The sequence below is a fragment of the Giraffa tippelskirchi genome, chromosome 7 (assembly GCF_054371585.1).
Source record: "Giraffa tippelskirchi isolate mGirTip1 chromosome 7, T2T-mGirTip1v1.2.pri, whole genome shotgun sequence".
Taxonomy (NCBI): Eukaryota; Metazoa; Chordata; class Mammalia; order Artiodactyla; family Giraffidae; genus Giraffa; species Giraffa tippelskirchi.
In genome coordinates this window covers 3161997-3189943 of record NC_137281.1, presented here as the reverse complement: position 1 = coordinate 3189943, position 27947 = coordinate 3161997, and the positions used below count along the sequence as shown (strand labels likewise).

At 62.7% G+C, this 27947-nt stretch overlaps 5 protein-coding genes across 31 annotated transcripts; 3 read left to right on the top strand and 2 right to left on the bottom strand.

Moving 5' to 3' along the window:
• Positions 1-520: 520 nt before the first annotated feature.
• Positions 521-4723, bottom strand: RPL28 (ribosomal protein L28). Of its 7 annotated transcripts, none has more exons than XM_081505582.1 (5): positions 4089-4723; positions 2733-3006; positions 2515-2638; positions 798-916; positions 521-654 (listed from the first exon to the last, which is right to left on the bottom strand). In XM_081505582.1, the coding sequence occupies exons 1-5, from the start codon at positions 4292-4294 to the stop codon at positions 565-567; spliced, it is 813 nt and encodes a 270-aa protein (XP_081361708.1). In that variant the 5' UTR covers positions 4295-4723; the 3' UTR covers positions 521-564. The 7 variants fall into 7 exon arrangements, with proteins under 7 accessions (XP_081361708.1, XP_081361714.1, XP_081361710.1 ...); XM_081505588.1 differs by lacking the exon at positions 4089-4723 and adding an exon at positions 3008-3204 and having other exon boundaries at positions 2733-2821; XM_081505584.1 differs by lacking the exon at positions 4089-4723 and adding an exon at positions 3040-3204 and having other exon boundaries at positions 2733-2821.
• A 244-nt stretch (positions 4724-4967) lies between these two features.
• Positions 4968-8116, top strand: TMEM238 (transmembrane protein 238). Its single transcript, XM_081505605.1, has 2 exons — positions 4968-5529; positions 7987-8116. Exon 1 carries the CDS (start codon positions 4983-4985, stop codon positions 5520-5522), a length of 540 nt encoding a protein of 179 aa, XP_081361731.1. The 5' UTR covers positions 4968-4982; the 3' UTR covers positions 5523-5529; positions 7987-8116.
• Positions 8117-8961: 845 nt separating this feature from the next.
• On the bottom strand, positions 8962-10490 carry TMEM190 (transmembrane protein 190). The gene is made up of 5 exons (XM_081505560.1): positions 10375-10490; positions 10253-10288; positions 9500-9625; positions 9336-9420; positions 8962-9245 (listed from the first exon to the last, which is right to left on the bottom strand). Exons 1-5 carry the CDS (start codon positions 10430-10432, stop codon positions 9008-9010), a joined length of 543 nt encoding a protein of 180 aa, XP_081361686.1. The 5' UTR covers positions 10433-10490; the 3' UTR covers positions 8962-9007.
• A 4303-nt stretch (positions 10491-14793) lies between these two features.
• On the top strand, positions 14794-18451 carry IL11 (interleukin 11). Of its 2 annotated transcripts, none has more exons than XM_081505559.1 (5): positions 14794-14934; positions 16079-16251; positions 16421-16507; positions 16610-16771; positions 17819-18451. In XM_081505559.1, exons 1-5 carry the CDS (start codon positions 14928-14930, stop codon positions 17987-17989), a joined length of 600 nt encoding a protein of 199 aa, XP_081361685.1. In that variant the 5' UTR covers positions 14794-14927; the 3' UTR covers positions 17990-18451. The 2 variants fall into 2 exon arrangements, with proteins under 2 accessions (XP_081361685.1, XP_081361684.1); XM_081505558.1 differs by lacking the exon at positions 14794-14934 and adding an exon at positions 15574-15648.
• A 1318-nt stretch (positions 18452-19769) lies between these two features.
• Positions 19770-27947, top strand: LOC145512056 (cytochrome c oxidase subunit 6B2). Of its 20 annotated transcripts, none has more exons than XM_081505544.1 (11): positions 19770-19928; positions 20288-20442; positions 20556-20814; positions 21043-21067; positions 21252-21313; positions 21415-21527; positions 21662-21714; positions 21817-21893; positions 22373-24021; positions 26118-26219; positions 26616-26716. In XM_081505544.1, exons 2-10 carry the CDS (start codon positions 20342-20344, stop codon positions 26143-26145), a joined length of 2367 nt encoding a protein of 788 aa, XP_081361670.1. In that variant the 5' UTR covers positions 19770-19928; positions 20288-20341; the 3' UTR covers positions 26146-26219; positions 26616-26716. The 20 variants fall into 20 exon arrangements, with proteins under 20 accessions (XP_081361670.1, XP_081361673.1, XP_081361672.1 ...); XM_081505547.1 differs by lacking the exon at positions 26616-26716 and adding an exon at positions 26294-26504 and having other exon boundaries at positions 26121-26198; XM_081505546.1 differs by lacking the exon at positions 26616-26716 and adding an exon at positions 26294-26504 and having other exon boundaries at positions 26121-26203.

Sequence of the window (27947 nt, the reverse complement as noted above, 5' to 3'; positions counted from 1 at the left end):
CAGTAGAGGGCAGGGTCAGTCTGTACCCCTCTTCCCCGTCGCAGCTCCCACTGGGGTTTCCAGACCACCTTGAGAGGAAAAACAGTCCACAGGCAGGGCCCGACAGCACACACGTCACCCTCACAGACTACACTGCCAACGCTGCTGTGACACAGGCCACAGAACTACGGGAACAGGAGGTGCGCTGAGCCTCCATCCAGATGCCCACCACTCAGGGGACAGACTATTTAGAGACCAGAAACTTCAACGTATGTCTATCCTGAAGCTCCAGCATGCACTGGCAGCGTGGTGGTGTGACGATTCTAGATTTTGCTTCACTTGCAATTCCTAGTCTCCCGAGTGTTGAATTTACACCAGCCACCAGCCCCAACGGGCAGAAACACTGGGCCACGGACTCAGGCCCCCTGCCTGGAGCTGGCCCTTCAGACCGAAGACGCTGGGGCAACCTGTGTGGTACGGGTGGGTGTGGGCGGTCCCTGGGAGCAGGGACAGGGCTGCACAAAAGATGGCAGGTGGAGGAGTCGGCTAACAGCTTTATTGCTCTGGGGAGGGGAGGGCAGAGGCTCAGGAGCTCTTGGTAGGGCGGGTCGGCTTCCTCTTCACCATCACAGGTTTCTGGCTTCGCAAGATGGCGCTGGCTCTGCGGATGGCGGCCTGGAGGCGAGGCAGGCTCAGGTCACCTCCCCTGGGAGATTGTGCCCCCCACCCTGTGTGTTCCCAGACAGGAGACATTCTCCAGAGCACAGGTCTGGCTCCATAGTCAGGAGAGGACCGCTTAGGCTCCTGGGCCCACTCACCATGCGCAAATCCGGGCGGTACTTGTTCTTCCGGATCATGTGTCGGATGCTGCTGAGGGTGGCCCGAGCATTCTTGTTGATGGTGGTCCGCACGTAGGAAGTGGCCGGCTTGCGCTGGCCTGGCAGGGGATGGGGAGAAGGGGGGCCCCAGGGGTCAGTGGGATGGTCTGGAACGTCGGTGCCCACACCTGGCATGAGGGCACAATCCACCCGGAGAGCCTGAGTGCCTGGGCCATGTTGAGTGTGGGAGGCCGCCTCATCTCCAAGCTCCACTTACAGGACAATCACAGGGATGACCACAGGCCAGGCCCTGCACTGATACAGGGGTCTCCTCCCTACCCCAGCATGGAGACAACACTGCTCATCTCACTGGACAGAGGTGGACTCTCACGTCTAAGGTCACACGCACATAGCAGTCGTCTGAACCCAAGTGAGGCGGGCACTCGGCACCGCAGGGGCCAGGCAGTGAGTGCTCCCCAGAAAGCAGCTCTGCTCCTCACGTTCGCACCCTCCCTGGCCCAAGCTACCACTGTCTCGGCCACGGGAGTTCAAAAGCTCTGAGGCCTGGCCCCGATCAATGCAGGGGTGATCTGGAGCAACAGGAGGGACTGAGGGAAGAAGGGTGGGGGCGGTGCCAAGCACCTGCCCTCACCTGCACACAGCTGGAGTCTGCTCTCCACTGCCCAGGCAAGATAGAAAGGAAAACGCCCCCTTTACTGTGCCTCAGAGCTGATGGGGTCCCGGCAGCATCCTGTGCTTCTGGGTTCCCCCAAGAAGCCTATGACCCTGTACCACACTGGAGGTTTGATGTTAGCCTTCGCTAACCCCAGAGGGGAGCCCACATTACCCTCTCATCTCAACCCAGTTTCTGACAGCCCAGAAAGAGCCACCAACAATCCAACAAGGCAAAGCAAGGTTTTTGGGACCCAGCAACCCAGAACAGAGTTCTCAGGAGCGTGGGAATCTGGGAAGCCTAACAGCATAACCAACTGGCTGCCCCGGGGCTGTGCTCTTGGGAAGAGACTACCTCTTTTCCCCGTGAAACCAGGAGGCAGCAGCTGTGGATGGTGCTGTCACTGAACAGGACACCGAGCTCAGAACCCACAGAGAAATCAATCAGGGACCTGGGAAAACGCATTTCTATCTCATAAAACCCAGTGCCCATTCAAAAACAAAAGTGCTGAAGGTGTGATACACTAACTGAGTTGTTATCCAGAAACCCCTCCTCCCCTTGACCCCTCTTTAAGAGTCTAAAGGGCAAATCTGTGCCGGAAACCAGTTTATGAGGGGTGGGGTGGGATGCTGAGTCCTCCTTCTGAGCTCCCCCAGCCACAACTCGAGTCTAACTACTGCTTCAGAAGCTTCCCCTCCTACATGTGGAAACTCAAGATCGGTCCCTCATCTGTTTGTCTCCGTTTCCCCACTTGTGGAGAGACAAACGCCCACCTCCACCTGGGATGCTTCAAGGATTTATTCTGACAACATCATCAAACCGCGGCAATTTTGTAGTCCTGACTCAGGTCCTATTAATCTCTCCACTTTTCAGATGATGAGCTCGTGTAACTGGTAGGCTCGCTTGGAAAGGAACCAGCCTCCCAGGCAAACACCCTGAGCCCAGGAATCCTGATTCAACAGCACAAGCACTGACACTGAAAAGCCACAGCCCTCTGCCCCGGATGGGGGTCAGATCGTGGGCCCAGCCAGGGTAAAGGCTCACCGGATCTCCGCTTCATCACCACTACGACCCCTTTGCCGTCCGCCGCCGGCTCCACGCCCACGGTCTTGCGGTGAATGAGCCCATTGTAGCGGAAAGAGTTGCGCGCCTTCAGATTATTCGGCTCCTGAGAACGGGAACGCATCGCGGTCGTGAGGACGAAGGGGGCACGACGATCGTGCAGGCCCCTCCTCCGACCGAGACGTCGGAGCCCCACTTACGGTGCTGTACGTCTGCTTGTTCCTCTTGATCAAGAAGCTGGAGCAGTTCCGCACGACCATCCATTGCAGATGCGCGGACATGGCGGCGACTGCGGGGAAAGGGGCGCGGGGAAACGTCAGGGGAGCATCAGGCAGAAGACTGACCACAGAGAAGGGGTGTTCTGGGGGGGCGCGGGGAATGGGGGCACCACGTGGGCTGAGGGCGCCTAGAAGTCGGCCAGGCGGGGCTGAGCGGCCTAAGGCGGCGGGGCTGAACTCAGGCGGCCGAGACTCACTACGGGGGACGAGGCGATGAGAACCCAGAGACCTAAGGCGGCGGCGCCGGAAAGCAGCCAAGAACGCGAGGGGCGCGGTAACGGCGACCAGGCCGGGGCACAAACACGGGCAGCGGGGGCGAGACGCGGCCACGCGGGAAGAGGAAGAGGCCTCCGCTCACCTCCTCTCGATGCGGCGGCCGGAGACGGAAAGAGGCACGCGGGGGGCGGGGCGACGCCTTTAATACCAACACGCATTTCCGCTTCCTGTCTGGGCACGCGCGTGCGGTCGGCCTCCCCCGCCTCCGAGGCGGCTCGTCAACGTTCGGCTATTTCCGCCAGCCCATCGCCAACCGTTCGGGGCCCTTCGGAAGCCTTTGGCCAGGGGCCGGAGGGCGCGTGCGTTCTCGACGTGCAGCGGCGCCCTTCCGAGGGCCCTTCGTGTGTCCTCGGCCGGATTTCCGAACGGGTCTCGCTCCAGAAGCCCCTGAGTCCTCTTCCTCAGCGGCTTCTTTCCAACATGGCCACCCAATGCTGGGCACAGCATGGGTGCTCAGTACACATTTTGTCTGATAAATGAACCTGTGAGCGCGTGAACTATTTAACCCTAGTTCCAGGGACTTCAAGGGCCTTCAGCTTCTTCGTAGACCGTCGGCTATTCCCGACGAAGGCAGCAGGCCCGCTCGGACATTTTCGGAACTCTCCGGAAACGCCCTTCGGAAAGATGGCCTCCTTCCGTCCTCTTGCCCCGTGCCCACTTCGGATCGCTTCGGAAACACTCGGTCCCCATTCGGCCACCTTCGGAAAGCTTCGGCTATCCCCGGGAGCCCCTTCTCTCAGTTCGCCCTCCCCAGGGCCCTCTTAAACGCCTGAACCCTGAGTCTAGAGAAAAGCTGGACGGAACTTTCTCGCAGACCGCCACCCAGAGGGGACGTGGATTTCCTTTAAGGGCGAGTTGTGTTGGAGGAGAGGAGATTTGCCTGCGAAACCTCTGGTTCCCTTAGAGCTCCCATTCATGTTCCCCCCCTTCCTGTGCCTTGTGGCCTTGAGCCCCATTCCCACCAGCACCCCCAACCTGGTCCGCCTCGTTCACAGCCGCTACACTATGCAACTTTTCTTTTCTGTTGTCAGGGTCCTCCTTAAGGGGTAGGAGCCTCGCCTGATACATCTCTGTGTCGCAGCCTGGCCGGCACAGGGCCTGGCGAGACTCCCAAGTGAATAGAAAGACAGACAGGGCCTTATGTCACGTCCATCAGGACAACTCGTGATTATGTCCAGGAACTCCTCGAGGGCAGAGGCCTTGTCCATCTCCTTGCCCTTGGACTTCGCCCCTAATGAGTCCCGACAGTCCCGAGGCCTCAGAAGAAATCTGAGCAAACAGGGACGTTGGGGTTTGCCTTGCTCCCTCCATTGGAGTGCTCTAAATCTGATGGTGGTGACAGAGTTCCTGTGAGTCCGATCCACCTTTCTGTCCTTGGGATCATTCTGGACCACACAGGCGGCTTCGGGAGGCAGGCAATAAGTGCGAGAAATCTCAGCCCCGCAGAGCCCACTTCCATCCCTTAAGGCGCTCTGACTGCTGATTCCCTGCCTCCCAGAGCTGCTGGGGGTCCGGGGCCTTGTCTGATACTTGTTTTTTGACCCCACCTGTCCCCACCGAGGGGTCCGCTGCCCAGGAGGCGCGGGAGGCAGGTACAGAAACAACGCCGGGGCTCCTCCGCGCCTTATGGTGCCTCCATCAGAACGTCCTGAATTTGGACCATGTGCGGCTTCAGACTCCTTGGGGGAGCAGGGTCCCCGGGCCACACTAACCAGTGCGCCCGGCTGGCCCCAGCATAGGCTCCTGAGCGCCAGGGCGCCCCCGGGCCGGGCCCGTCCACACCCGGCCCAGCCCAGGTGACCAGGAGAGCGCCGGGCATACCTGGCGCAGAACCCTGACCCCGCCCCGGGCCGCACCCGGAACGCGGAACGCGCTCTCCGCGGGTCAGAGCCAGCCATGGCGGCGGCGCCGGCCGTGTGCACCTCGCCGGGGCCTCCGCCAAGCGGTGCACCGTCCCCGGCGGCGGGCGCGCCGGGGCTGGCGTCCGGCCTGGGCCGCTGCCGGATGGCGCTGCTACTGGCCGTGGCGCTGGACGTGGCGGGCATGGCGGCGCTGCTGACCGGCGTGTTCGCGCAGCTGCAGGTGCGCGGCCGCGACTTCGGCGACCTGCTTATCTACACGGGCGCGCTGCTTGTCTTTCTGAGCCTGCTCGGCTGGATCCTCTGGTACACTGGCAACATCGAGATCTCGCGCCAGGAGCTCGAGCGCGACTACGGTCTGAGGCCCTCGGCGCTCGCCCGCCTCGCGCGGAAGCTCTCCCGCCGCTGGTCGGCGCCGGCTTCCTCCGCCGCCGGCCGGCGCGCCGCGCCCGGCTCCCGGGGAGCGCGCCGCGCCGCCCGCACGCCCCCGCCGCCCGCCGCCGGTTCCCGCCGCGTGCGCCTGCAGCTCGCCTCGCTCGAGGCCGGGCCCGGGGCGGCGGGAGCGGGCACCGAGTGAGCCCGAGGTGAGGGGTGGGGAGGCGGGGCGGGGCGGGGCCGAGGGGAGAGATGTCAAAGGGACAGGGAAATGGAGAGAGAAGCGGAGAGGTGGGGAAAGGGACATGCGGGGAAGAGAGACAGGTAGAGGTCAAGATCGGGAGGGAGAGAAACAAAGAGCACAGAGACCAGAGGGTGAAGTCCCAGAGAGAATACGCATGGGTGTAGGCCGTGAGAGACAAATGAGACCCTGTCCCCCGACGTGGAAATTTCCAGGTCGCTCAAATGGTGAAGAGTCTGCCTACAGTGCAGGAGACCTGGGTTCGATCCCTGGGTCAGGAAGATCCCCTGGAGAAGGGCGTCGCTGCCCACTCCAGTATTCCTGCCTGGAGAATTCCAGTCCATGGGGTTACAAAGAGTCGCACACGACTTGAGCAACTAACACACACACACACACACACACACAAACACACACACACACACCCCAGACATGAGGGCAGGAGAGTCACTATCAGCTCCTTGGATATTTGGGGGTATTGGTCCCAGTGTCTCCAGTCTCCAGGCACCCCCGGTCTCATTTTCCATGCAATCCTCCCAATGTAACAGTCTCTGAGGTTACTAGTATTACCATCCCATCCCAGGGAGGACGCTGAGGTCCCCAAAAGGTGCCACCTCTTGCCCAAGGGGGGCTAGTTGTTGCACTCTCCAGAGTGCAGAGACCTGCTGGAGCTCCCTGCTGCCCTCTGGTTGAATCCAGGCCACTCAATATGTGTGTGTCCCCCACTCTCCTGCCTTCTCTGCTGTGATGATGAAACCCCCACCCCTCACCCCCCCCACCCCCATCCATCATGGCCAGGATGCCTCGCACCAATTGGCCTCTGTCCACGCCTTCACCTTCATCAGGGGCGCACTCGTAGTCTTCACTCCGCACAGAAAGTTTACCAGATGTCTTTTACGATTGGACTCCGATTTCAGTGCCTTTTTCTGGGTCTTCTCATGGTCCAAGTTACCCCCTTTTATTGTTTGTATTGCCCTGTGTTGTGTGTGTGTGTGTGTGTACTGATTGTCTCTCGCACCCAAGAGGGAGACCCTAGACGGTAAGATCTGGGTCTCTGGTGTCTTTGTTCTTAGCATTTCCCAGCTGAGAGTGAACTCAGGAATTCAGAGGCTGATGATTGGGTGGGTGGGTGGATGATTGGGTGGGTGGGTGGATGAATGGATGGATAGATGAGTGATGGATGGATGGATGAATTGGTTGATGGATGGTGGGTGGATGGATGGATATGGTAGGGGTTTAGGTTTTTTGTTTTTGGCTGCACTGTGTGGCTTGTCCGATTTAAAGTTCCTGACCAGGGACTGAACCCAGGCCCATGGCAATGAAAGTGCTGTGTCCTAACCCCTGGGCCTCCAGGGGATTCCCAGTATGGTGGGAATGACTGATGGCAGTTAGTGGGGGGTAGTTGAATGGATTTGGGGCAGATGGGTAGGCAGACAGATGAGAGGGCAGATGGAAGGGTTGGCTGGTAGGTGAACAGGTAAGTGGAACAATGGATGGGTGACCGAATCAGTTTCCCAAGTGAGGGGTTCCATAAACAGATTAAATCCATGTCCTAGGACATTCTGCATTGGTGATGAATTAATTTTCCTCCTCTGCAACCAGAAGGATGCTAGTTATATACCTTTTTTTTTTTTTTTTGGTGAGAGAATTTCGAGAACAGTCACCCGGATCATATGCTACATTCTGTGGTTCAGATGAGGAAACAGCTGAAGATGAACAAATGTATGCATAGACGAAGCATGAGCTAACACACAATTTGACATACCATGCAGAAATAACCACCAGTGGTTAACATTACCCCCTGGAAACACTTTACCTTGCCCAGAAGTCTAACCCAGCTGTGGTGGACCTCTGCTGCCAGAACCGCTTGCCAGAAACTGGCCAAGCTGATTAGACTCTAGGTCCCTCTGAGAAGGAAAACGGGCCTATCCAAAGACAGGACTCTATCACGGGCAGGGTGAGGTGGCTCCAGCACACAAGCGACAGAGAACCAGAATTTGAACAGAGGGTTGGCCTCCAGGCGCTCCTCTCTCCCTCTGGGATGAAAACACGTTGAGATGCACAGCCCCAGCCCCAGCCAGTGTCATCTTCTCTGTCTCTGCCTGTCTCGCTGTGTGCCGTGTCTGTCACAGTCTGTCTCCCACATCGCTCTGTATCACTGTGCCTCTGTGGTCCCCTCGACTTCTCTCTCTCCCTCTCTCTGCCTCTGCCGGCCTCTCGTCCCCCACCCTGTACCCCTGGGGTCCGCTGCGTTAAAGGCACAGTTGCTGCTGCACAGCAGGCCGCAAAGAATGGAGGAGCCCTGAATGAGCAAGTGTGAGAGTCCGTTGTGAGGGGCCAAAGCAGGAGGAAGGGGCCCCTTGCTGTGCATGGTGGACCTGGGATGCAGGGGTCCCGAGCCGCCACTAACCCACGTTCCCTCCTGCAGATGAACACGCGGCCCACCTGTGAGCACCTGATGGAGACAAGCAGCCGCCCCCAGCAGCCCCTGGCCACCAGGATACGCCTACCTGTCTCCCATCTCTCCTCCCCCAGATAAACGGCTCTGCCTCCCAGCACTGCATGTCTGTCTGGGGAGGGATGCTGCTGAAGCAGGGGAAGGGGGCCTAGGAGCCCAGCGGTCCAGGCCACCTCTTTGGGGAGGGAGGCTGGAATCTCAAGCCCAGACCCAACCCCCCATCCAGACCTCCTGCAGCCCAGGTTCCTCGGTTAGTTTGAGGTCCCCCGGGGAGAGTCAGACAGAGGGACAGAGACTGCCAGATGTTTATTGGGGAAAACACAAACACTATGGAGGGTGGGCTGGGGTGGGCTCTGTCTCCTGAGACAGGAAGGAGGAAGGAAAAGGGCCGAGCAGGGTGAGTCTTCAACCGTAAGGAGCTTCCAGGAAGGTTTCTGTCCCAAGGCCGAGGGCTGCAGTCATCCGGCATCTGTGGGAAGCGGGGCGAGCGGCAAGGGCCGCAGGATCCCACGGGCCGTCGGCTGGGCAGCAGAGACTGTCAGACAGTGGCAGAAGGACAGATGAGGGGTTCGACTGCCCGTGAACCCCACAGCCCAGCTGTAGTCTCAGCTGAGGCCACCCCCACTCAGCCCCAGCCCCTCAGTCTAGACGCCCCCCCACTCCCCACCCCCATCCCGGGTCATCACATGCTGGGACCTACACTCAACTCAGGGTGCCCGTTAGCCCAAGTACCTGTCAGCTCAGATCCTCCGCACTTACCCCGGGGCCTCTCTTACTCCAGACGCCTGTCCCCTCGCACCCCACCCCTGTGATCACAGCCCAGGCCCCCCCCCGTCAGCCCAAGACCCCCCCAAAACACATACACACACACACACACACACACACACACACGCATTCCCAGCACCTCGCCCCCTGCTTCATGCCTCTCAGAAAAAAGACCGTCCATCTCTGTGCTACGTCTGTATTGAGGGGCCCCCTCCAGGGGGCGCCCCTAATCATCTTCCTCCCCCCCTTCCGTTTCTTCGCCCCCTTCCGTCCCCTCCCCCTCGGTGCCCCCCGAGACATCCAGGGCCCCCTCTGTGGGCGCGGAGGGAGGGATGCTGCCGACAGACGGCGTCTTCTTTTCCCTCGGAGTCCGGTCCTTGGACAACAAAGAGACCGTCTTGGACAGGTCGCACTTGCCCTTCAGGAACCAGGGCAGCCGTAGCATGTAGCGTCGCCGGGCCCACCTGGCGAGGAGGGGACACCGTCAGCCGCGCCGTCCCCCTGCCCCCACGCCCGGGTCGGGGGCGCCCGCCCGAGCCCCGAGCCCCACTCGCCAGAACAGGCAGATGCTGGTGATGAGGAAGAGGAGGCCGCCGCACGTCCAGCCCAGCGCCCACATGTGCTTCCGCCGCATGTTCTCTGCGCAGAGCGGGGGGGCGGTGAGACCCAGGGCTTCCCGCCCCCAGCCCCCAGCCCGGGGCCCTGGCTCCCCGCGCACCATCCGGACGCTGGTGGTAGCAGACCCCGTCGCGGTAGCAGCATCGGAGACGCAGGCAGAGATTGGGGTTCTCAATTGCCGCCTGGCCCCCGCAACTCTCCCGGTCCCACACGTCACCTTCACAACCTGGGGGCCAATCACGAGGGGCAGCTTCCTCACGGAGCCCACGGCCTGCCCAGAGCCTACTCCAGCCGGGGCCCGCAGCCCCTGTTTTGTCAGAGCCAGAGTCCAGACCCCCGGCCGTCCTCCCTCAGACCACCGGCCCCTCCTCCCCCCTCAGACCCGGGGGTCCAGACCCCTAGTCCTCTTCCCTCAGACCCGGGGGTCCAGACCCCCGGCCCCTTCTCCCCGCGTCAGACCTGGGGGTCCAGACCCCCGGCCCCTCCTCCCCCCTCAGACCCGGGGGTCCGGACCCCCAGCCCCTCCTCTCCCCGTCAGACCTGGGGGGTCCAGGTCCCCGGCCCCTCCTCCCTCAGACCCAGGGGTCCAGGCTCCACGCCTCCTATCTCAGACCCGGGGGTCCAGACCCCTAGTCCCCTTCCCTCAGACCCAGGGGTCCAGGCTCCACACCTCCTACCTCAGACCCGGGGGTCCAGACCCCTAGTCCTCTTCCCTCAGACCCGGGGGTCCAGGTCCCCAGCCCCTCCTCCCTCAGACCCAGGGGTCCAGGCCCCATGCTTCCTCCCTCAGACCCGGGGGTCTAGTCTGGGCTCTGTGTCCCTGGGGGGATCCTAGGTGTCTTCCACTGCTCACTCCATGGATAGAAGTATCCCTGGATTCCATTCCCGGCTGTGAAAGAAAAGAGCGGTGTGGGGAGACTGGAGGCTGAGGAGGCCCCTGGCTCTGCCCTCCGACCCTCTCGTCAGCGCCCTCACCTACTGAGCCCTGCATGAGCAGGAGGAGACCCAAAGCTGGGATCCCAGAGCCCACCATGTCGCCTCCCCAGCCTCCTGGGGCCTCTGTGGGGAGAGACCTTGAAGGCCATCACCCCAGCAACTTGCTTGGCCCCGCCCACCTGCCTGCCTGACCCCCAAAGTTCTAAGTTCTGTTGCTAGGGAGCCCCCTCAGCAGTGGGGAAGCAAAAAGGGGGGTCACACTGGCCTGGTCATGCCTGGTTGCTAGGGAGTTGCTTCCTTAGCAACCAGGTGGAAGGGGCCTTGGGGGTGGGATGGGGCCCTGGAGTTAGAAGAGCCCCCTCAGCAACCCAGGTGCAAAGCAAAGGGGAGTCTAAGTTATCTCCCCCTTGCCAACCAGGGGACCCCAAGAGTGGGCACCTTGAGACCTCTTCCCAGGGCCTCCTTCTGCTTAGTAAACTGATGCCCAAGGGGAAGGTCCAGGGGGCCCAAAGGCTCCTCGGACATGGTTGCCAGGGAGAGGGCCTCCCTAGCAACCAGGGGTGGGGGGCCTGAGACCCAGAAGACCTCACTGAGCCCCATTGTTAGGGAGGCCCCCGAGCAACCAGACCTAGGATGATGATGAGAAAATGGAGGTCAGGCCACAGAGCTCCTGCTCAGGCGCCCCCTGGTCTCAAGGGCAACCCCCCCACCATGGGGAATGTGTAACCAACCAGAGGGCTGGGCTCCCCAGGATCCGAAAGATCTGAGGCCCTGAGGCCCGGTTGGTGGGGCGGGGGGTCATAGGAAGGGAGCCCTGTCTAGCTCGTCTCAGTTTCCCCACCCGCGAATAGGGAAACAGACCCAGCTGGGGTCCCCAGACTTCTGGTCCGGTTCCCCAGTGGTGGGGGAGGAGGCCAACCTGGGGGCTGGGTTGGGAACTGATCCTGAGTTCTCCCCTGAACCTCTACTCAGCTTCCAGCCAGTGAGGATGGGGCTCATCTCTCCTGGAGTGGTTTATCCTTGTGTCCAGACCCTGGGTCTGAGCGGGGAGGTGCCGGGGGTCTGGACCCCTGGGTCTGAGAGGGAAGGGGCTGGGGGCCTGGACCCCCGGGTCTGAGGGAGGAGGGGCGGGGAGTCTGGACCCCTGGGTCTGAGGACAACAGGCTCGGGGTCCTGACTCAGGTCTGACAGAGGAGGCCCGGGGGGTCCTGACTCAGTCTGAGGGTGCAGGGGGCAGGGCCGAGGTCTGAGGGCAGCTGACCAGGAGTCCAGAGCCCCCTCCCCAGGAGCCCTGTGAGGCTGCCTCCCGGCCTCCCCACCTCCTGTAAACATCCTGGTGGGTGCTGAGTGGGCTCGGGGTTGCCTTCGTCAGAGATGACACAGGTCAGAGGGGCTCGGCAGGGGGCCGGGGGTGGGGGTCAGAGGGGTTGCAGGGCTGAGGCCAGGCAGCTGCTGACCGTTTCCTGTGTCAACATCATCTGGACCCACTTCCCAATTCCCGGGATTCCTCAGGGATCAAGGAGGGGGTGGGGGGCGGGGCCGCGGGCCCTGGACCGCGGCTTGGGGCTGGGGGGGCCCACCGTCAGGGCCCTCACCGCTAATGACAGGTTTGGGCTGCCTCTGCGGCCCGCCTGCTCCGTCACCCCCCAGAGGCCAGACAGGACCCCCCAGGGACAGACAGACGGACACACACAGCCTCGGACCTGCTGACCTCACGCCGGCCAGCTCCACCTCACCCGGGGGCCAGCCCATGAGCAAGGACCCCCTGGGGCCCCGTCATCTCCCAGCGGCATCCCTCCCCACGTCTGTGACCACCCCTCAGTGCCCGAATCCCCTGTCTCTCTCCCCGTCTTTGTCTCTAAGCCCCTGAGCTCGTCTCTCTGTGTCTCTGTGGGTCCCAACTTTTTTTTTGCGTCTCTTTCTCTCTGGTGCCTCAGTGTGGTCCCGTTTCCGTTTGTCACTGTCATCTCCTGTCATTGTGATTCTCTGCCATCTCTTTCCCCGGGGCTCTGTCTCTGCCTCTCTTTCTCACCCTCCTTTCCCCAGAAGTGGCCCGAGTGTCCCCACCTTCGGGGAAGACCCAGAAGTCCTGAGAACTCCCACCCTGCTGTCCTGCACCCACCAGCCCCCTGCAGCCCGCCCCCTACCCTGGGGGCGGCGGGGAGATGAGTCCCACACCCTCAGGGTGGGGGCTGAGGAGGGGGCTGGCGCTGGTCGTGGACCGCCAACCCATACCCGCACTCCGGACTGCACTCCCCAGATTGTAGCATGCTCACAAGGTCTCTCCGTCTTCTGAGAAACGAGGGTTTCGCGCCTGGACACCTGACACCTGGGTCTGCGGGAGGAGGGGGCTGGGAGCTGGGCTCCTGGACGTGAAGGAGGAGGAGGAGGCGGGGGTGGGGGGTCTGGACCCCTAAGAGAGAGGGAGGAGGCTGGGGGGGCAGTCTTGCAATCCTAGGCTGAAGCAGCGGGTGGGGGCTGGCACCTCCCCTGCCCTGTCCCCTGTCGGTGGAGGGGCTGCCCTTGGACAGGCTGGCCCCAGGCCCAGGCCCCCACACCCCCTCAGGCCAGTCCATCCCCGGGCTGGTGGCCTGAGTCACCTTGGCTGGCCCCGCCAGTCTGGGGGGGGGCTACGTCAATTCTCCCCTCACTGACGCAGCCTCGGGCCCCCCACGCTGACTCAGCCGGAAACAGGCCCCCTGAGGGGCGGAGACCCAGTGGTCAGAGGCCTGGGTCCCAGCGCTCACGGGGGCTGGGGAGGGCCCCTGGGGGGCCCTGGAAGGGGTGGCCGCGACAGACTGAGAGAGGCAGGGCGAGCTCTCACCTGAGGCGATGAGGTCATGTCCCACCGTGGGGGGGCTGTGACCTCACCTCCCCGGGGGCCTCAGCAGTCTCCCCCCAAGTGGTGGGGGATGGGAGGGGGCCTGCAGCCACCATTCATCCCCAGGGTCCCCCTGGCAGCTCAGCACAGTCTGGGGGCAGCGTGGGGGGTGCTCTGCCGGGAGACCTTCGAAAGTCCTTGTCACCTTTTGACTTCTCACGTCCTTCTATCCTCCTTTGCTACCTTTATCCTAGGTGGGGGGGTGGTGCTCCCTGGGGCTTGGAGTCCTGTCTGGGCCCCTCACTCGTCCTGCCATGAACCCCGGGGGCCACCTCTGCTCCATACCCCTGGTGCTCACCGCTATATGTGCGTCTGTGTTGGCACTGCTGTCCCCTGGAATCCACGTGTCCCCCTCCGGCTCCAGCCCCTGTGTTCTCCTCGTCCCCGCCCCCCTCCCAGCTGCTCTCTCCCCCGTCTCCCCATCTCCATCTCCCTAGGGGCCACATCTTTGTATCTGTCTCCCTGAATATGTTAATAAAACATCAATAGTGAGAATGGCAATGGTTCGCGTCTACTGAGAGCTGACGGTGTGACTCTACAGGAGTGAATTCACTTCATCCCTGCCCAGGCGTTTGGGGAGGGTGCCTGGGGTGTCCCCATTTCACAGACAGAGCAACTGAGGCACAGCGAGGTGAAGCCATGTGTCCCAGGTCCCACACCTGCTGGGTGTCTCTCGCTCCTGGTCCCTGTCTCTGCCTCTGGTCCTCTGTCTCCACGTTCCAGCGTGTGTCTGGGAGAATGGGCCCCCCTCTGTCGGTCCCCATGGCTGACCCCTTGCCGGCATCTGCCTCTCTCAGAGGACCTCGGCCCCTGGGGGCAGCTCCATCTCTGTCACCCTGCCTTGTGTCTCTGTTCGCTGCTGCCCTGCCTCGCCTCTCTGGACACACCTGTCTCTATCTCTTTTCCTTTTTGGGAGGAGGATCTCTCCAAATCTCTCCTGCTGTCTTTGTGTTGCTTCCTGGACCTCACCTCTCTGCTGGTTTTCTCTGGCTGTCTTTGTCTCTCTGGGGAGATCTCTGTCTCTCTGCATCTCAGACGCTCCATCTCTGTCTTGCGCCCCATCTCTCTGTGTGTCTGGACCTCCTTGCCTGGGTCTCTCCAGCCCTCTCTGTCTCTCTCTCTGTTCCTAAAATCGTCTCTGCACTCACACCTCCAGCCCTCTGGCCCCCATCTTCAGCTCCCCCGTCTCCCCATCTCTCTGCCAGCCCTGGGCCACCCGGGCCCCCCCCCTCGCCCTGCAGCCAGGCCCCGTTCTCAGCAGTGTGTGTCTGCCCCGGCGGCCGGCCGAGGAGGTGGAGGGAGGGGACGCCAATGACCTCACCAGCCCCTCTCCGACCACCCCCCCCTTTCCCTTTTCAACTTTTCCAACTTTTCCTTCCGTGCCCTCCTCCGAGAGCGGCGGCGGCGTGAGCCCTGCGAGGCAGCCGGCTCCGTCTGAATGGAAAAGGCAGGCAGGGAGGGTGAGTCAGGATGTGTCAGGCCGCCCTCCCCTGCCGCCTGCCCCCCGCCCGCCCGCCTCGGCCCCCTATATAACCCCCCAGGCGTGCACACTCCCTCACTGCCGCGGCCCTCTCTGCTCACACGCACATGCCTCCCCTCCCCAGGCCGAGGCCCAGCTGACCCCCAGGGCTCCCACGGCAGCGGACAGGGAAGGGTTAAAGGCCCCCAGCCCCCTGCCCCCTGCCCTGGGGAATCCCTGCCCTGTGGGGACATGAACAGTAAGTTGGTTCAAGTTCCTGGAGCGGGGAGTTGGGGCGGGGGGTGGACAGGGAGGGAGAGAGGAGGGAGGGACCGTCGGCTGGAAGGGTGGGGAGCAGACAGAGCGCCGGTGGAGCGCGAGGCAGCTATGGGGAGGCGGAGACGCAGCGAGGAGGACCTTCGGGGAGCGCAGGGGGCCTAGGCAAGGGACGGGCAGCGGGAGGGGTGCAAGGCCGGGTCAGGGACGCGGAGACCCCGACGGGGCAGCGCCAGGCGGAGAGACAGAGATGGTAGGCCCAGAGACAGACAAACGCCAGGGGCTGAGCCCAGGGGGCCCCAGACACCCGGGGACCCCGACGGACAGGCTCCAGGAGAGAAACTGAGGCAGAGGGCCCCATGAGGTCAGAGCGGACCCCCCACGCCCCCACCGCGCCCAGCCAAGGGGAGGAGAGAAAGAGGGAGACGCAGGGGCGCAGACAGAAACAGCAGAGCCAGACGGACGCGGACAGACCGACGGACCGCGGGCGGGGAGGGCCCGGGGGGCGGGCCGGGGGCGTGCCGCGGGAGTGGGGCGGCCCGGGGGGCGCTGATTGGCCGGCGGGCGGGATGGGCGGGGCGGGGGGGATGGGCGGTGGCGGCGCGGAGCCCCCGCGCACCTCGCCGCCGGCGCGGCGCCCTCGCCGCCAGCCGCGTGCGCGCCCGGCGCGCCCGCCTCCCCGCCGCTCGCCGCCCAGGTGCGCTGCGGGGCATCCCCGACTCTGCGGCCCGCTCGGGTCGGCCCCCATGGGGGCTCCTCCGGCGGCTCCGTGCCCCACCGGGTCTCTTTCCCCTGCTCTCGGTCCGGCTCGGGCTCCCGAGCCCCGGGAGGGGGGCAGGTCCTGGCCTGTGCGTCTCCCCCGATCCGTGCCCCGCCCCGGGGCCCGGATTCCGGCGTCCGGGGGCGGACGGGAGACGCCCGGCCCGTCTACCCGCCCCGGGGCCGCGTCTGCTCCGACAGGCGGGGCAGCCAGAGCCGGGGAGGGAGAGGGAAACCCGCCCATGCCCTGCGCCGAGCCCTGGGCGTTGCGCCCGGGGACCCAGGACCCCCACCCCAGCTCCTCCTCCCTCAGACCCCCGGTCGGGGCTGAGCCGCTGCCCTCTCCCCGCACCTCTCCACCTCCCCAGGTGTTTGCTGCCTGGTCCTGGCCGCCCTGAGCCTGTGGCCCGATAGAGCTGCTGCCCCGGGGCCGCCGCCTGCCCCGCCGCGGGCCTCCCCGGACCCTCGCGCTGAGCTGGACAGCGCCGTCCTCCTGACCCGCTCCCTCCTGGCGGACACTCGGCAGCTGGCCGCTCAGCTGGTAGGACAGCCTGCAGGGGATGGGCTGGGACCAGGACCGAGACCCGGAGGGCTTCTGGGCTACCAGGGTGGCCGAGACAGGGGAAAAGGGGGTCAGGGGCTTGTGGTGGGGGAGGAAGGAACCCTCAGAGCTGGGCTGGGTCCCTCTCACGGCCTCTTCTCCCCCCAAGAGAGACAAATTCCCAGCTGACGGAGACCACAGCCTGGATTCGCTCCCCACCTTGGCCATGAGTGCGGGGGCGCTGGGAGCCCTGCAGGTAAGGGCGGGGGTGGGCCAGTGAAGCGGGTGCAGGGGGTTGGCGTGGGAGCTAGCGAGGCGCTCCTTGACGCCCCCACCACCACGCCCGCCGGTCCCCCAGCTCCCGGGAGTGTTGACACGGCTGCGGGCAGACCTGTTCTCCTACCTGAGGCATGTGCAGTGGCTGCGACGTTCAGGAGGCCCTTCCCTGCGGACCCTGGAGCCCGAGCTGGGCACCCTGCAGGCCCGTCTGGACCGGCTGCTGCGCCGGCTGCAGCTCCTGGTACGATGACCTGGCCCTGAGACCCCAGACTCTAGGCCACTCTGAGACCCTCCCCCTGTGTCCCTGAGGCCCTGGACTCCAGGGCACTCTGAGACTCTCTCTCTGGGTCCCTGAGACCCTCTGTGTCCCTGAGGCCCAAGACTCCAGGCCCACTCTGAGACCCTCCCCCTGTGTCCCTGAGCCCCCGGACTCCGAAGTCCTGCCTGGAAACTCTAAAATCTCATGCGGAGACTCGGACCCCATGATCTTGTGACTCCGAGTCTCCCACCCTGAAGTCCTAAGATTTGAGAGTCCAGATCCTCATCCCAAGACCTGGAGACCTTGGCCCCAAGACAAGAGAACTCCAGACCCCAAGCCCAGGAAATTCTGAACCTCCAGACCCTGAGACCACCCCCAGCACACACCCTGGCCCTGAGATCCTGACACCTTAAGACCCCAGACCCTAAGATGATGAGCTCTAACACAAAACCAGCCTGGAGACCCTCACTCTGCAAGCCCCAGACCCCAAGGACCTAGATCCTGAGAACTCCAACGAGAAGACCCCAGACCCTGAGGCCTGAGCTCCCAAGAGCTCAGATCTAGGTTGTGATCCCTTAAGACCCCAAGACCCTGACTTTCTAAACCCCAGACCCAAGACCCTGAGGTGGTAAGACTTCAGTCCTCAGTTCCTGGACATGAGCCAAAGGCCCTGGAACTCAGACTCCGATTCTCACTCAGCTCTGAGACCCCAGCTTTCACCCATGAGTGTCTGAACTTGATCCCAGAGATCCCACATCTAAGACCTCAGCCCCAGGATCCCAGCCCTGACCTTACAGACCCACCCTGGCCCCCTGAACTTGACTCTGGAACCGCACCATCAGTTTTCTGCACTCGGCATCCTACAGAACTCTCTCCCTCGACACCCCAGCTTCCAAGCCCGAGACGCTGTGCAAACAGACCCCCGGCCCTCCTCCAACCTGGTTCAGCACAGGCTGCAAACCACTCCCCTTACTCGGATCCCCCACTGCACCCCTGGCCTGACACTAACCCTCTGTCCTCTCCTGACAGATGTCCCGCCTGGCCCTGCCCCAGGCGCCCCCAGACCCACCGGCACCGCCCCTGGCGCCCCCAGCCTCAGCCTGGGGAGGCATTCGGGCGGCCCATGCCATCCTTGGGGGGCTGCACCTGACGCTCGACTGGGCTGTGCGGGGCCTGCTCCTGCTGAAGACTCGGCTGTGACCTTCTGCCGAGAGCCACCGGCGCCGCTCAAAGCCAGATCTTATTTATTTATTTATTTTGGGATGGAGTTGTGGCGGTCAGAGGATTTCCCCCCAACTCCATTTTCTCCTAGTTAGAGACGATCCCTCCAGGATCCATCCCGGAGACCTGGGCAGAGGGGCATCTGTGCCTTATTTATACTTATTTATTTAACGGGGTGGTGGGAGGTAGGTGGACTCCAGGGTCCCTGAGGAGGAGGGAACTTGGCTCCCAGAATCTTGGGTCTCTAAGAAGTCTGGCCACAGTGTCTCCCTGACCCCCACCCCTCTGGGCCTGGGCAGGAGCATATATTATTTATTAAACTATTAACTTTTTATGTTGGGGTGGGGAGGGAGGCGGAAAGGAGGCCTGGGTTTTTGTACAAAAATGTGAGAAACCTTTGTGAGATGGAGAAGGGGGAATTAAATTCGTCATACACATCCACTTAGAGGTGATTTCTCTGGGGGCTGCGGGCTCGATGCTGGGGTCCCTGGGGGAGCCCTGGTCGGACAGGGAAGGAGAGGGGGGCCATCTACTCTCTGGGTCACCCCCAGAGACTGTGAGTTCTTAGTGCCGGGCCTGAGCCTCACCTGGTGGCCAGCACTTCATAGGCACTCAATAAATATTTAATGGAAGGTTCCAGAAGTTTACTAGTACAGGGCAAAGTTGCAAGTTCAAGGTTGTTCTTTATGGCAGTGTTTACAACAGCAAATTGAAAACAGCCTAGATGCCCAAAAGTAGGGGATGTAAATTACAGTGCCTATCTGTGTGACAACACAGCAGCCGTGAAGAGGGTCGTTACAGAGCCTGCCTTCGGCATAGAAGGAGCGGGCTGCAAACCACTGTGTGATCCCCATTGCGTGTGTGTGTGTGTTTACACATGTAGGTATGTAGACACAGATATAGATACATGGATTATTTTAAAACTCTAGAAGGAAATACATCAAAATGTTGGCAATGGCCAGCTCAGGGTAGAAGGTGGGGGTGGGGTTGCTGGTGACTTTCATTATTTGTGCTTCTCTGTATTTTCCAGAACTTTTACAATGACCACGTATTTTGCATGACCCATTAAAAAAAGAAAATAAACACTATATTTAGAATGACAGAGTAGCGGCACCCACCCTCCCCAAAAGACCTCAGAAGGGGACAAGAATGACCATTCATTGCAGGCCTGCTCTGGGCCAGGCCCTAAGCGTGGGGTTTTATTTACAAGATTCCCTGCACTCCTCAATACCCACCCCCCTCATTTTACAGAGGAGGGAACAGGCTCCTGGAGGATCCCGTCGTTTAAGGCCACACAGCAAGGGAAAGTCAGTTTGACTCTGCCTAGTCCGGCTCATTCCAAACCTGATGTCCCAACGTGCAGCACTGGGCCATTACAAGTTCGTTGTAACAATGTACGCAACCACTGCCACAGACACAAGTTAGATACAGGGAAACTGAGGTCCCTGGCAGCATGGACCTTCCCCTGGGTCTGGAGAAGGGTCAGTGGCAAGTGGGGACTGTAATTGAAGCCTCCCCCTCTTTAAGAGTCAGAAACCCTTGGATTTAATGATCCATTGACAGCCCTCCCAGGGCCCTGGGTTGTCCCTAGTTTGGGTCTGCAGGGGGGATTCTGATTCACCCACCCCAGCCCTCGGGACTCCGGGGCAGGTTCCCAGGAGGAGGAGAAGGGAGCCCACTGTCCCTGGGGAGTTCCCGGGAAGCGCCGCACCTGTGGTCCATGAGGTCACAAAGCCCCTCCGAGGAAGGCTCCTCCCCCAGGCCGGCGCGGACCACCCCTGCAGGGCCATGCCCAAGCCCCGGGGGAAGCTCCACCCGCTGGAGCCGCTGAAGTCCGAGGGGCTGGGGCCGGTGGGCTGGGGCGGGGGCTGGGGCAGCCAGGCTCCAGGGTGCCGGGTCTCTGCCTCCGCGCCCCCGGGTGAGCCGTCCTTTCTGCAGCCGCCATGAACCGGCTCCGGAACCTGAAGCGTCTGGAGCCGCTCCGGGGCCCCCCGCAGTGGGTCCCCACTCTGGGCGAGCTGCAGAAGACCCTCCAGCAGGGGGAGCACTTGCCCCTCCGCCCGCTGCCCATGTTCGAGAGTAACTTCGTCCAGGTCCCCGGCTCCCTGCGCCCCGCGGGTGGAAGAGGGGCAGGAGGGGCGGGAGACCCCCCAACCCCGGCTGGGGGATTCGGCGGGCAAGAGGCAGCTGGAGGGTCTTGATGGGGGTAGGGGGCTCGCTGTGGGGGAGCCAGTAAGAGACCCTAGTGGTCCCAGCCCCTCTCCCTGGACCCCCCAGGTGACCAATCGAGGGGCCCCGGTGTTCGTGCACCACAGGACCAACCGCGTGACCATGGGCGTGGCCGCCTCCCTGCCAGGCCTGGTGCTGCCGGACATGCTGCTGATGGCGCAGCCCCCCGAGGACAGGGAGTGCTCCAACCTCGTCCTCACCAGGTGCCTCCATGCCCCCATCCGCGCCCTCGTGCCCCGCCCCGGGGGCGCGCTCTACCGCCGCCGTCCCCCGCGCCCCCGTCACGCACTCTACAGCCGCCGTCTCCCCCTCCCAGGATGATCCCGCTGGACCTGGCCCACCTCTACGTCCACAACCTGTCCGCCTGGCGCCTGAAGCTGCGCCTGGTCACGGGCCGCTACTACTACCTGAAGCTGGACGCCCCCGACAGCGAGGTCAGCTTCCTGTTCGACCGCTGGATGCGCCTGATCAACCTGCTCCAGCAGCCGGCCACCTCCTGGGCCCCCAGGACCCTGCACACGCCCCCCACGGGCCTCTCCCTCCTAGCGCCTCCTGCTTCCACCTGGCGCCTCCAGGTGCGGCCCTGACCCCCACGGATCCCTGGGGGCAGCTATGGTTCTAGATTCCAGAGGGAGTCAGGACCAAAAGCCATGAAAGTATAGGAGCCCTGGGAAGGGGGCTGGGGGCCTGGACCCCTGGGTCTGAAGGAGGAGGAGGGGCTGGGGGTCTGGACTGGGGAGATAGTGGAGATGTGGACACCAGGAAGAGACCCCCTTCCTGACTGCCCCCCTCCCTGTCCACAGGACCCGTCCCACCACAGGCGTTCAGGTGAGCTGGCTGGGGTGTCCACTGGGCCCGTCCCCAAGTTGCAGCTCCTCCACCAGGCGTGGACGGAGCCTCGGCAGTCCCTCTCTTCCTCTCTGTCCCCTGGCTGAGCCCCCCGTGAGAATCCTCTGGGCCTCCACCCACCATCCCTGGATCCTTGATGTGACCGGTCCCTGTCTCTTTCCAGTCACGATTGCCGAGCCCACCTTTCCTTACAAGATTCTGACAGCTCAGAGACAGAAGGCCAAGGTGAGCCGGCCGTGGGCCTAGCAGGGCGGGGGGAGCAGGGCGGGGCGTGAGGGGTTGAGGGGCTGCACCTCCTGACCACCCACCCCCACACACACCTCCAGACCCTCAAGCGCAAATTCAAGTCTCAGGCCGTGGGCGACTCTCTGCCTCTCGTGTGGTCCAGGAGGTCCCAGCTGGAGCACGTGGATGCCAGGAAGAAATCCACGGAAAAGAAGTAGGCGTGGGGCCTCCTCATCCAGCAGGGCAAGGGGGCGGGGGAGGGGAGGTAGGGAGGTAGAGGGGTGGGGGGTGGGAATGGGGGGGTCTCGGTGCAGAAGCTGCCAGACTCACACCAAATATCCCCTGCAGGCCCCAAACCGACCTCCCCGCTGGCAGACCGAAGACTGAAATCCAAGTTTCTGGTGAGCACACTCCCCCCCTCCATGAACGGACCCCCGAAATTCTGACCCTCCTGCAGAGGACTCAGACTGTTTTCTCCTTGCATCCCCTCCCCCACCCCCCAGAGAAGCCCAGCATCACCATTCGGACCATCTTCAGCATCATTTCCAACACACCAGACCACACGGTGTCTTCTCCCAGGGCAGTTGTATACCCAGGGCTGGGGCAACGATTGAGTCAGAGCAGGAGGGGCGGGGGCCTGGACTCCGGGTCTGAGGGAGGAGGGGCGGGGGCCTGGACTCCGGGTCTGAGGGAGGAGGTGCGGGGGCCTGGACTCCGGGTCTGAGGGAGGAGGGGCTGGGGTCCGGACCCCCGGGTCTGAGGGAGGAGGGGCCGGGGGTCCAGACCCCTGGGTCTGAGGGAGGAGGAGCTGGGGGCCTGGATCCCTGGGTCTGAGGGAGGAGGGGCTGGGGGCCTGGATCCCCGGGTCTGAGAAGGGAAGGGCTGGGGGTCCAGACCCCCAGGTCTGAGGGAGGAGGGGCTGGGATCCCGGACTCCTGGGTCTGAGAGGGGAAGGGCTGGGGGTCTGGACCCCCGGGTCTGAGGGAGGAGGGGCTGCAGCCTGTGTCTGGGCGTCTCCACCGGCCTGACCACCCCTCCCCTCCCGTCCCCCACCCACAGGGTTACTCTGACTCTGAGGGCGGCCGGTTCCTGGCAGGTTTACTCGAGACCCCTTTACGCTGTATCTCGGAGGACAGCCCTGAAATGCCCCTGCTGGGCGCCTATGAGCACCTGGATATGTGCACGTGGCAGCAGGACGTGGACAACCTGATGGACCCTGAGACCAGCACCGTGTCCACCTCCTCCATCGGCCCAGCCGCCTACATTCCCGACTTCCCCAGTTTCAAGGAGAAGGCCAGGCCTCTGCCGCCCACCCGGAGGCCCCCAGCTGTGCCCGCTGCCCCTCATAAGGCTCCATTCATCCTTGACCAGTCCAAGAGGGTCTTGGCCATGCCTGCTCCACTGCAGAAGACGTTCACTGCACCCGGCCCCTCCCAGAAAGCCAGAGCTTATCCTCCTGCTCCCCAAAAGGCCCCATCTCAGAAGGCCCCTCATGTACCAATCATTCCCCAAAAGGCCCCAGTCGTGCCTGGCCCATCTCAGAAGCCCCGTCATGCACCAGCCATTCCCCAGAAGACCCCAGCCATGGCTGCGCCATCTCAGAGGGACCCAGGAACACTTGGTGTCTCCCCAAAGGCTGTTTCCCACCCTGCTCCCAACAGGAAATCTGTGTTCCTACCTGCCCCATCCCAGAAGGGTCTGACCTCACCCACCCAACACCGCATGACACTGGGCCCTGACAGCGTCAGCGTGGTGTCCGCCAGAAGCCATGGAGGGGATGTGCTTGAGAAGAGGAAGCCTGAAGAGAAGCCAGAGCCGGTGCAGTTAATGGGCACCAAGGAGAAGAATGTAGTAGAGACGAGAACTCAGAAAACAACCCTGGAGGTGCCCTTCACCACCACCGAGAAGAAGTCGGAGGAAGTCCTGATCCGCAAGGCCCAGGAGATTGCTGTGGATGGCTTGAAGGGCAAGGGCAAGCTGGAGGACAGGGTCCACATAACGAAGGAGGAGATCGCTCTGGACATGCCAGGCTTCAAATCCACGGAGGTGGGGCAGCAGCAGAAGTGGGTCAAGACCAAGAAACTGGCCATCCAACAAGCCCCCCAGGAGCAGATCAGGCCCTTCTCTGTGGAAGGGCTCACCCTTGCCAAGCTGATGATCATTGCCAGCTCCAAGGACCCCACCTTGAGGTCGGCTCTGGTCGACCTGCCCTCCTGGCTCTCAACTTCGCAGGGGTGTGACTTGTCCACAATGGGCAGGGTACCCCTCAGCCCCACCCACTTGTCCATGCTGAATGAGACGTTGGCGGGGGTCAGGGAGCAGCCGCAGTTGGGGGTCAGGGTGGAGATGCCCCAGGACTCAAAGGGACCTTCCAACGTGTCCTCTCGCCCCAGGCGTGCGGCCAGCAGCCCCAAGATGAACGTTGCCTCTCAGACTCCCATCCCTCTGCCCTCCACGAGGTGGGAGGACATACCAGAGTCACCCACCTCGCTGACCCCCATCTCAAAGATGGAGGCCAGGGTCTCCCAGCAGCCCAGGAGAGTGTCTCAAGACCCTGAGAGGGGGCCAGACCAGGGCCCTGTGGCCACAGTGGGGTCGAACTTGGAGATGCTCCTGCCCACCCTCTTGGAAATCGAGAGTATGAAGGATGAGGCCTCCAAGGTGGAGAAGATAAAGGAGGAGCTGGGCGCGTTCGCTCCTTCGCCCAGGTATTTGGCGGTGGTCATGATCCTGTCTACCCAGTGTCCACGAGGAGGCAGGGGGCTCACAGCCTCTTTCCTCACTTCCCTCTGGGCTCTCAGCGTAGACTGAGCGTCGACCAGGCGCCAGGCATCATTCTACGCACTAGGGACGTGGCACTGAGCAATTTGGGGAGGGAGTTGCTCCTGGCATCTTTGGGGTGGAGCCCACGGATACCACTCAACATCCCACAGTGTAAGGGATGGTGCCCCCCTTGAAGGGTAAAGCCCCACGAGACAGCAGTAGTGCTGAGGTTGGCAACTCTGACGACAGAATCCACATTAACTATATTGTACATTAGAAGGCAGGAGGGCTCTGGGCACATCGCAGGGTAGGGAGAGCTAGGAGTGGGGGTAGGCAGGTTCCAGTACTGGGTTGAGTTGGTCCAGGAAGACCTCAGTGAGCTGGTGTCATCTGTGTGAAGATCTCAAGGAAGGAGGTGAGGAAGCCATGTGGACTTCTGGGAAAATCCGTTCCCTTCAGAAAGAACAGCTGCGGCACAGTCCCTGAGGCAGGAGAGCACGTGATGTGCCGGACTGACAAGGAGCTCCGGGATGTCCCGCAGTAGGAATCGTGGTCATGCGGGGCCTTGCAGGCCACCTGAAGTGGTGTGGGTTCGGTGCTGAGTGGCCCTAGGGGTTTTGAGCAGGACGGCTGGAACTTACGTATGTTAGAAAGGACGCTCCTTGGCTGAAGTGTGGAGAGGTGGAGGGGGACGGGTGGATGCCAGGAGAGGAGTGGGACAGGCCATTGCCGTGGTGACCGAGGCACAAGGTGATGCTGGCTTGGACCAGAGGGGCGGGGACAGAAGTACGGTGGAGGGGGCTCTGCGGATGCTCTGATGGGTGAGCCCACGGGCCAGCTTATGGGCTGTGCCTGTTTGATGCAGCACTGAGGGTGAGCTCGAGGTTTGGGATCTGGGACACCCAGAAGGTGCGGCAGCGGAGGCTGTGGGCGGAGCAGGTGTCAGGGAGAAGACTGGGAATTCTGTCCTGGACGTCTCGCCTCTGAGATGTCAGGTGAGGATGTGGGGTAAGCGGCTGGACACGAGTCTAGAATGATGTGGGGAGTCAACCGCACGTGGACAGCTTCCACAAGCTATAAGCCTGGAGGTCACCAGCGAGCGAGGGCAGGCGGAGACAGGGTCCACGGTGTTTAAGGAAAGGGGAAACACGGTCAGAGAGGGTGAGCACGGAACAGCCTCCTTAACCCACCAAGTGAAGAAAATGACCAGGAACATTGTGGGAGCAGCCATGTGGAATGCTGCAAGCAGGTGAAGGAAGATGGGAGGAAACAGAACTTCTGGATTTAACAGCAAGGAGGGGAAGAGGGAGGACCTGAATAGGGCAGGCTCAGGCGAGCACAGGGCAGGATCACCGAGCTGCAACTCTTGAAAACGTGGCTGAGTGAAAGGAGCCAGACACACAAGGTCACGTCGTGTACGATGTGGTTTGTACAAAACGTCCAGATGAGGCAAATCCCAAGAGAGAGGAAACAGATTGGTGGCTGCCTGCTGGGAGCTGCAAGGGGTGGGAGGGATGGGGAGCAACTGTCTCAAGGATGTGAGGTTTCCTTCTGGGGTGATGAAAACGTCCTGGGAACTACGTGGTTGCACAATATTATGAGTGCAATTTAATGCCACTGAGTTGCACACTTCCAAATCATTACAGTGGTAATTTTTGCAGAGTGTGTATTTCCCCATTCGTTATACACACACACGTAAAGAGGGGAATGGGAGAGGAGGCGTTCACCAGCTCTTCCCAAGGAATTCGCTGGAAGGAAAGGAGGGACCTGAAGAGGAACCTGGTTTAGGATGTAGGACACAAGAGGACTTCTTGAGAGGAAGGAGATGTTAGTGCATTTGGATGCTGGGTGAAGGATCCAGAGTCAGGCTTGATATTGGGGAGGCAGGAGGGAGGGAACCCTAGGAGGGACCTTGGAGGAAACATGGATTCCAGGTCAGGCTTGCCGGGCCCTGAAGCAGGAACCGCCCCCCATCAGCACTCACTACTCTCCCCCGCGGGTCCCCCAAAACCTCTCTAGCTTTCTCTCTCTCTCTCTCCAGCAGGCCGCACTCACAGCATTATCAATAGTGGGATGCGAGGGACTCAACTTAAGTCGCCAGTGTCCAGAGGAGCCCAGCGGGGTCAGGTAGCCCCTGAACCCTGTAGGTCCGCCTGACACCTGGCCCTGGAGTCCAGGAGCCCGGCCCTTACCCTGGCTCTTTCCTCTTCCTCACAGGCCCCCAGGTGCTGTGCACCTCTACCGTAAGCAGCAGGGAGCTGAAAAGGCCGGGCGGGGGCGGGGTGCTTCTCGGGTAGAGAGACCAGAGCTATCTATACGTTTATATAGGGGACGGGGCGGGGGGCGGGGGCCGAGGCCCGGGAGAGCCGGCGTGGAGCCCCAGCTATGCAGAGATTAAAAGCCCGAGTCTGAGACTCGGCCGGAGTGAGTAGCGCCTGCTGCCTGTGTGCGCGCGTCGGCACCGAGAGGGGGCGGCGGGCGGCGGAGGGGGAGTCGTCCGCACCGACCTCGGCCCCGCGTCCCGCAACGTTTCCTGCAGCGCCGCGGCTCCCATTGGCTGGGGCTCCGGGGGGCCCAGCCAATCGGGCCCGAGGGGTAGTGCTTTCTTGGGCTGGGACTCTCGAGACTCCGCAGCTAGGGCCACCCCCGACGGAGCCACAGGCACAGCTGACCCAGCGACCCGCCGACGGCCTGCTGAGCGCCGGACAGGTGGGGACGGGGGCTGGGCTTTGGGGCGAGCGTCAGGCGCCGGGCGCAGGGCGGAGCGAGGGGCGCGGGTCGGCCCCACGGAGCCCACCCCTCCCGGCAGCGCCGCCTTCGCCGATGCTGGGTGCTGACTACCCAAAGCCTTGGAAGGAGAAATGGCCAACGCCGCCTTTCGACCCGCGGTTCCCCAACCAGAACCAGACCCGCAACTGCTACCAGAACTTCCTGGGTAAGACCTCGCGGGCCAGGTCAGGGGCGGCGGGTGAGAGAAGGTGCGAGGCGGGGAGGGGCGCGCCCCGCGCGAGGACGCGGAGGGCGTCCGCAGCTCGCCGCGGGGACGGAAACCGTTGGGATGGAGAGGGAGCCGGCGACAGCCGGAGGGGCGGGGCCTCTTTCAAAGGGGCGGATCGTTCCGTGGAGGGGCGGGGCGAGGGAGGAGCGGAGCCTTGCCTGGAAGAGTAGGGTCCGAGTCGTGGAGGGGGCGGGGCTAGGGGTGGGCGGGGCCTGGGAGGGCGGAGTGGGGCCCTCCAGGTTGGGCTGGGACTCAATCTCGGAAGGGGCGGGGCCTATCCTGGAGGCGTGTGACCCAGTCCTGGAAGGGTGGGAAGAGAGGATAGGCGGGGCCTTGCGGGGAGGAGGCGGGGTTGGCCTTCTCGGGGGCGTGGCTACGAGGGGCAGGTAGAGTGCGTGCCCGGCGGGAGGCCCGCCGTGGGGGCGGGACTACCCACCTGCTCGCCCCGCCCCTCCCCGCCCCCGTCGGCAGACTACCATCGCTGCATCAAGGCCATGAACCGCCGCGGGAAGAGCACACAGCCCTGCGAGTACTACTTCCGCGTGTACCACTCGCTGTGCCCCATCAGCTGGGTGAGCGGACAGAGGGCCGCACGGAAGGGCTGGGCGAGGGTGGATGGGTCGGCTGAGCCGAGACGGCGCCCACTCCCCTCTTCCCCACCCCCAGGTGCAGCGCTGGACCGAGCAGATCAAGGACGGGACTTTCGCTGGGAAAATCTAACTGTCTGAGCGCGGCTCCTCCTCCGAAGAATCGGCCCCAGTGACATTCCCCGCCCCATCCTCTCGCCTCCCGGAAAATGGGCCCCACCGCCCCAAACCTCAACCCCCTCCGCCCCGTCTTTAAGCCTCAAATAAAGCGGCGTTACTGTTGGTA

Coding starts and splice junctions, on each gene's coding strand:
- IL11 (XM_081505559.1), top strand. Junction 16,252..16,420: donor GGCAGCTGGCCGCTCAGCTG/GTAGGACAGCCT, acceptor TCTCCCCCCAAG/AGAGACAAATTCCCAGCTGA. Junction 16,508..16,609: donor GGGCGCTGGGAGCCCTGCAG/GTAAGGGCGGGG, acceptor CCGGTCCCCCAG/CTCCCGGGAGTGTTGACACG.
- TMEM190 (XM_081505560.1), bottom strand. CDS start 10,432: ATGGTGGGCTCTGGGATCCCAGCTTTGGGTCTCCTCCTGCTCATGCAG. Junction 10,289..10,374: donor GCTCATGCAGGGCTCAGTAG/GTGAGGGCGCTG, acceptor TTTCTTTCACAG/CCGGGAATGGAATCCAGGGA. Junction 9,246..9,335: donor ACCAGCATCTGCCTGTTCTG/GCGAGTGGGGCT, acceptor CCTCCTCGCCAG/GTGGGCCCGGCGACGCTACA.
- RPL28 (XM_081505582.1), bottom strand. CDS start 4,294: ATGGACAAGGCCTCTGCCCTCGAGGAGTTCCTGGACATAATCACGAGT. Junction 2,639..2,732: donor ACAAGCAGACGTACAGCACC/GTAAGTGGGGCT, acceptor TCCCGTTCTCAG/GAGCCGAATAATCTGAAGGC. Junction 917..2,514: donor GGTGATGAAGCGGAGATCCG/GTGAGCCTTTAC, acceptor ATCCCCTGCCAG/GCCAGCGCAAGCCGGCCACT.
- LOC145512056 (XM_081505537.1), top strand. CDS start 19,954: ATGAACCGGCTCCGGAACCTGAAGCGTCTGGAGCCGCTCCGGGGCCCC. Junction 20,443..20,555: donor TCCAACCTCGTCCTCACCAG/GTGCCTCCATGC, acceptor TCCCCCTCCCAG/GATGATCCCGCTGGACCTGG. Junction 21,068..21,251: donor GTCCCACCACAGGCGTTCAG/GTGAGCTGGCTG, acceptor GTCTCTTTCCAG/TCACGATTGCCGAGCCCACC.
- TMEM238 (XM_081505605.1), top strand. CDS start 4,983: ATGGCGGCGGCGCCGGCCGTGTGCACCTCGCCGGGGCCTCCGCCAAGC.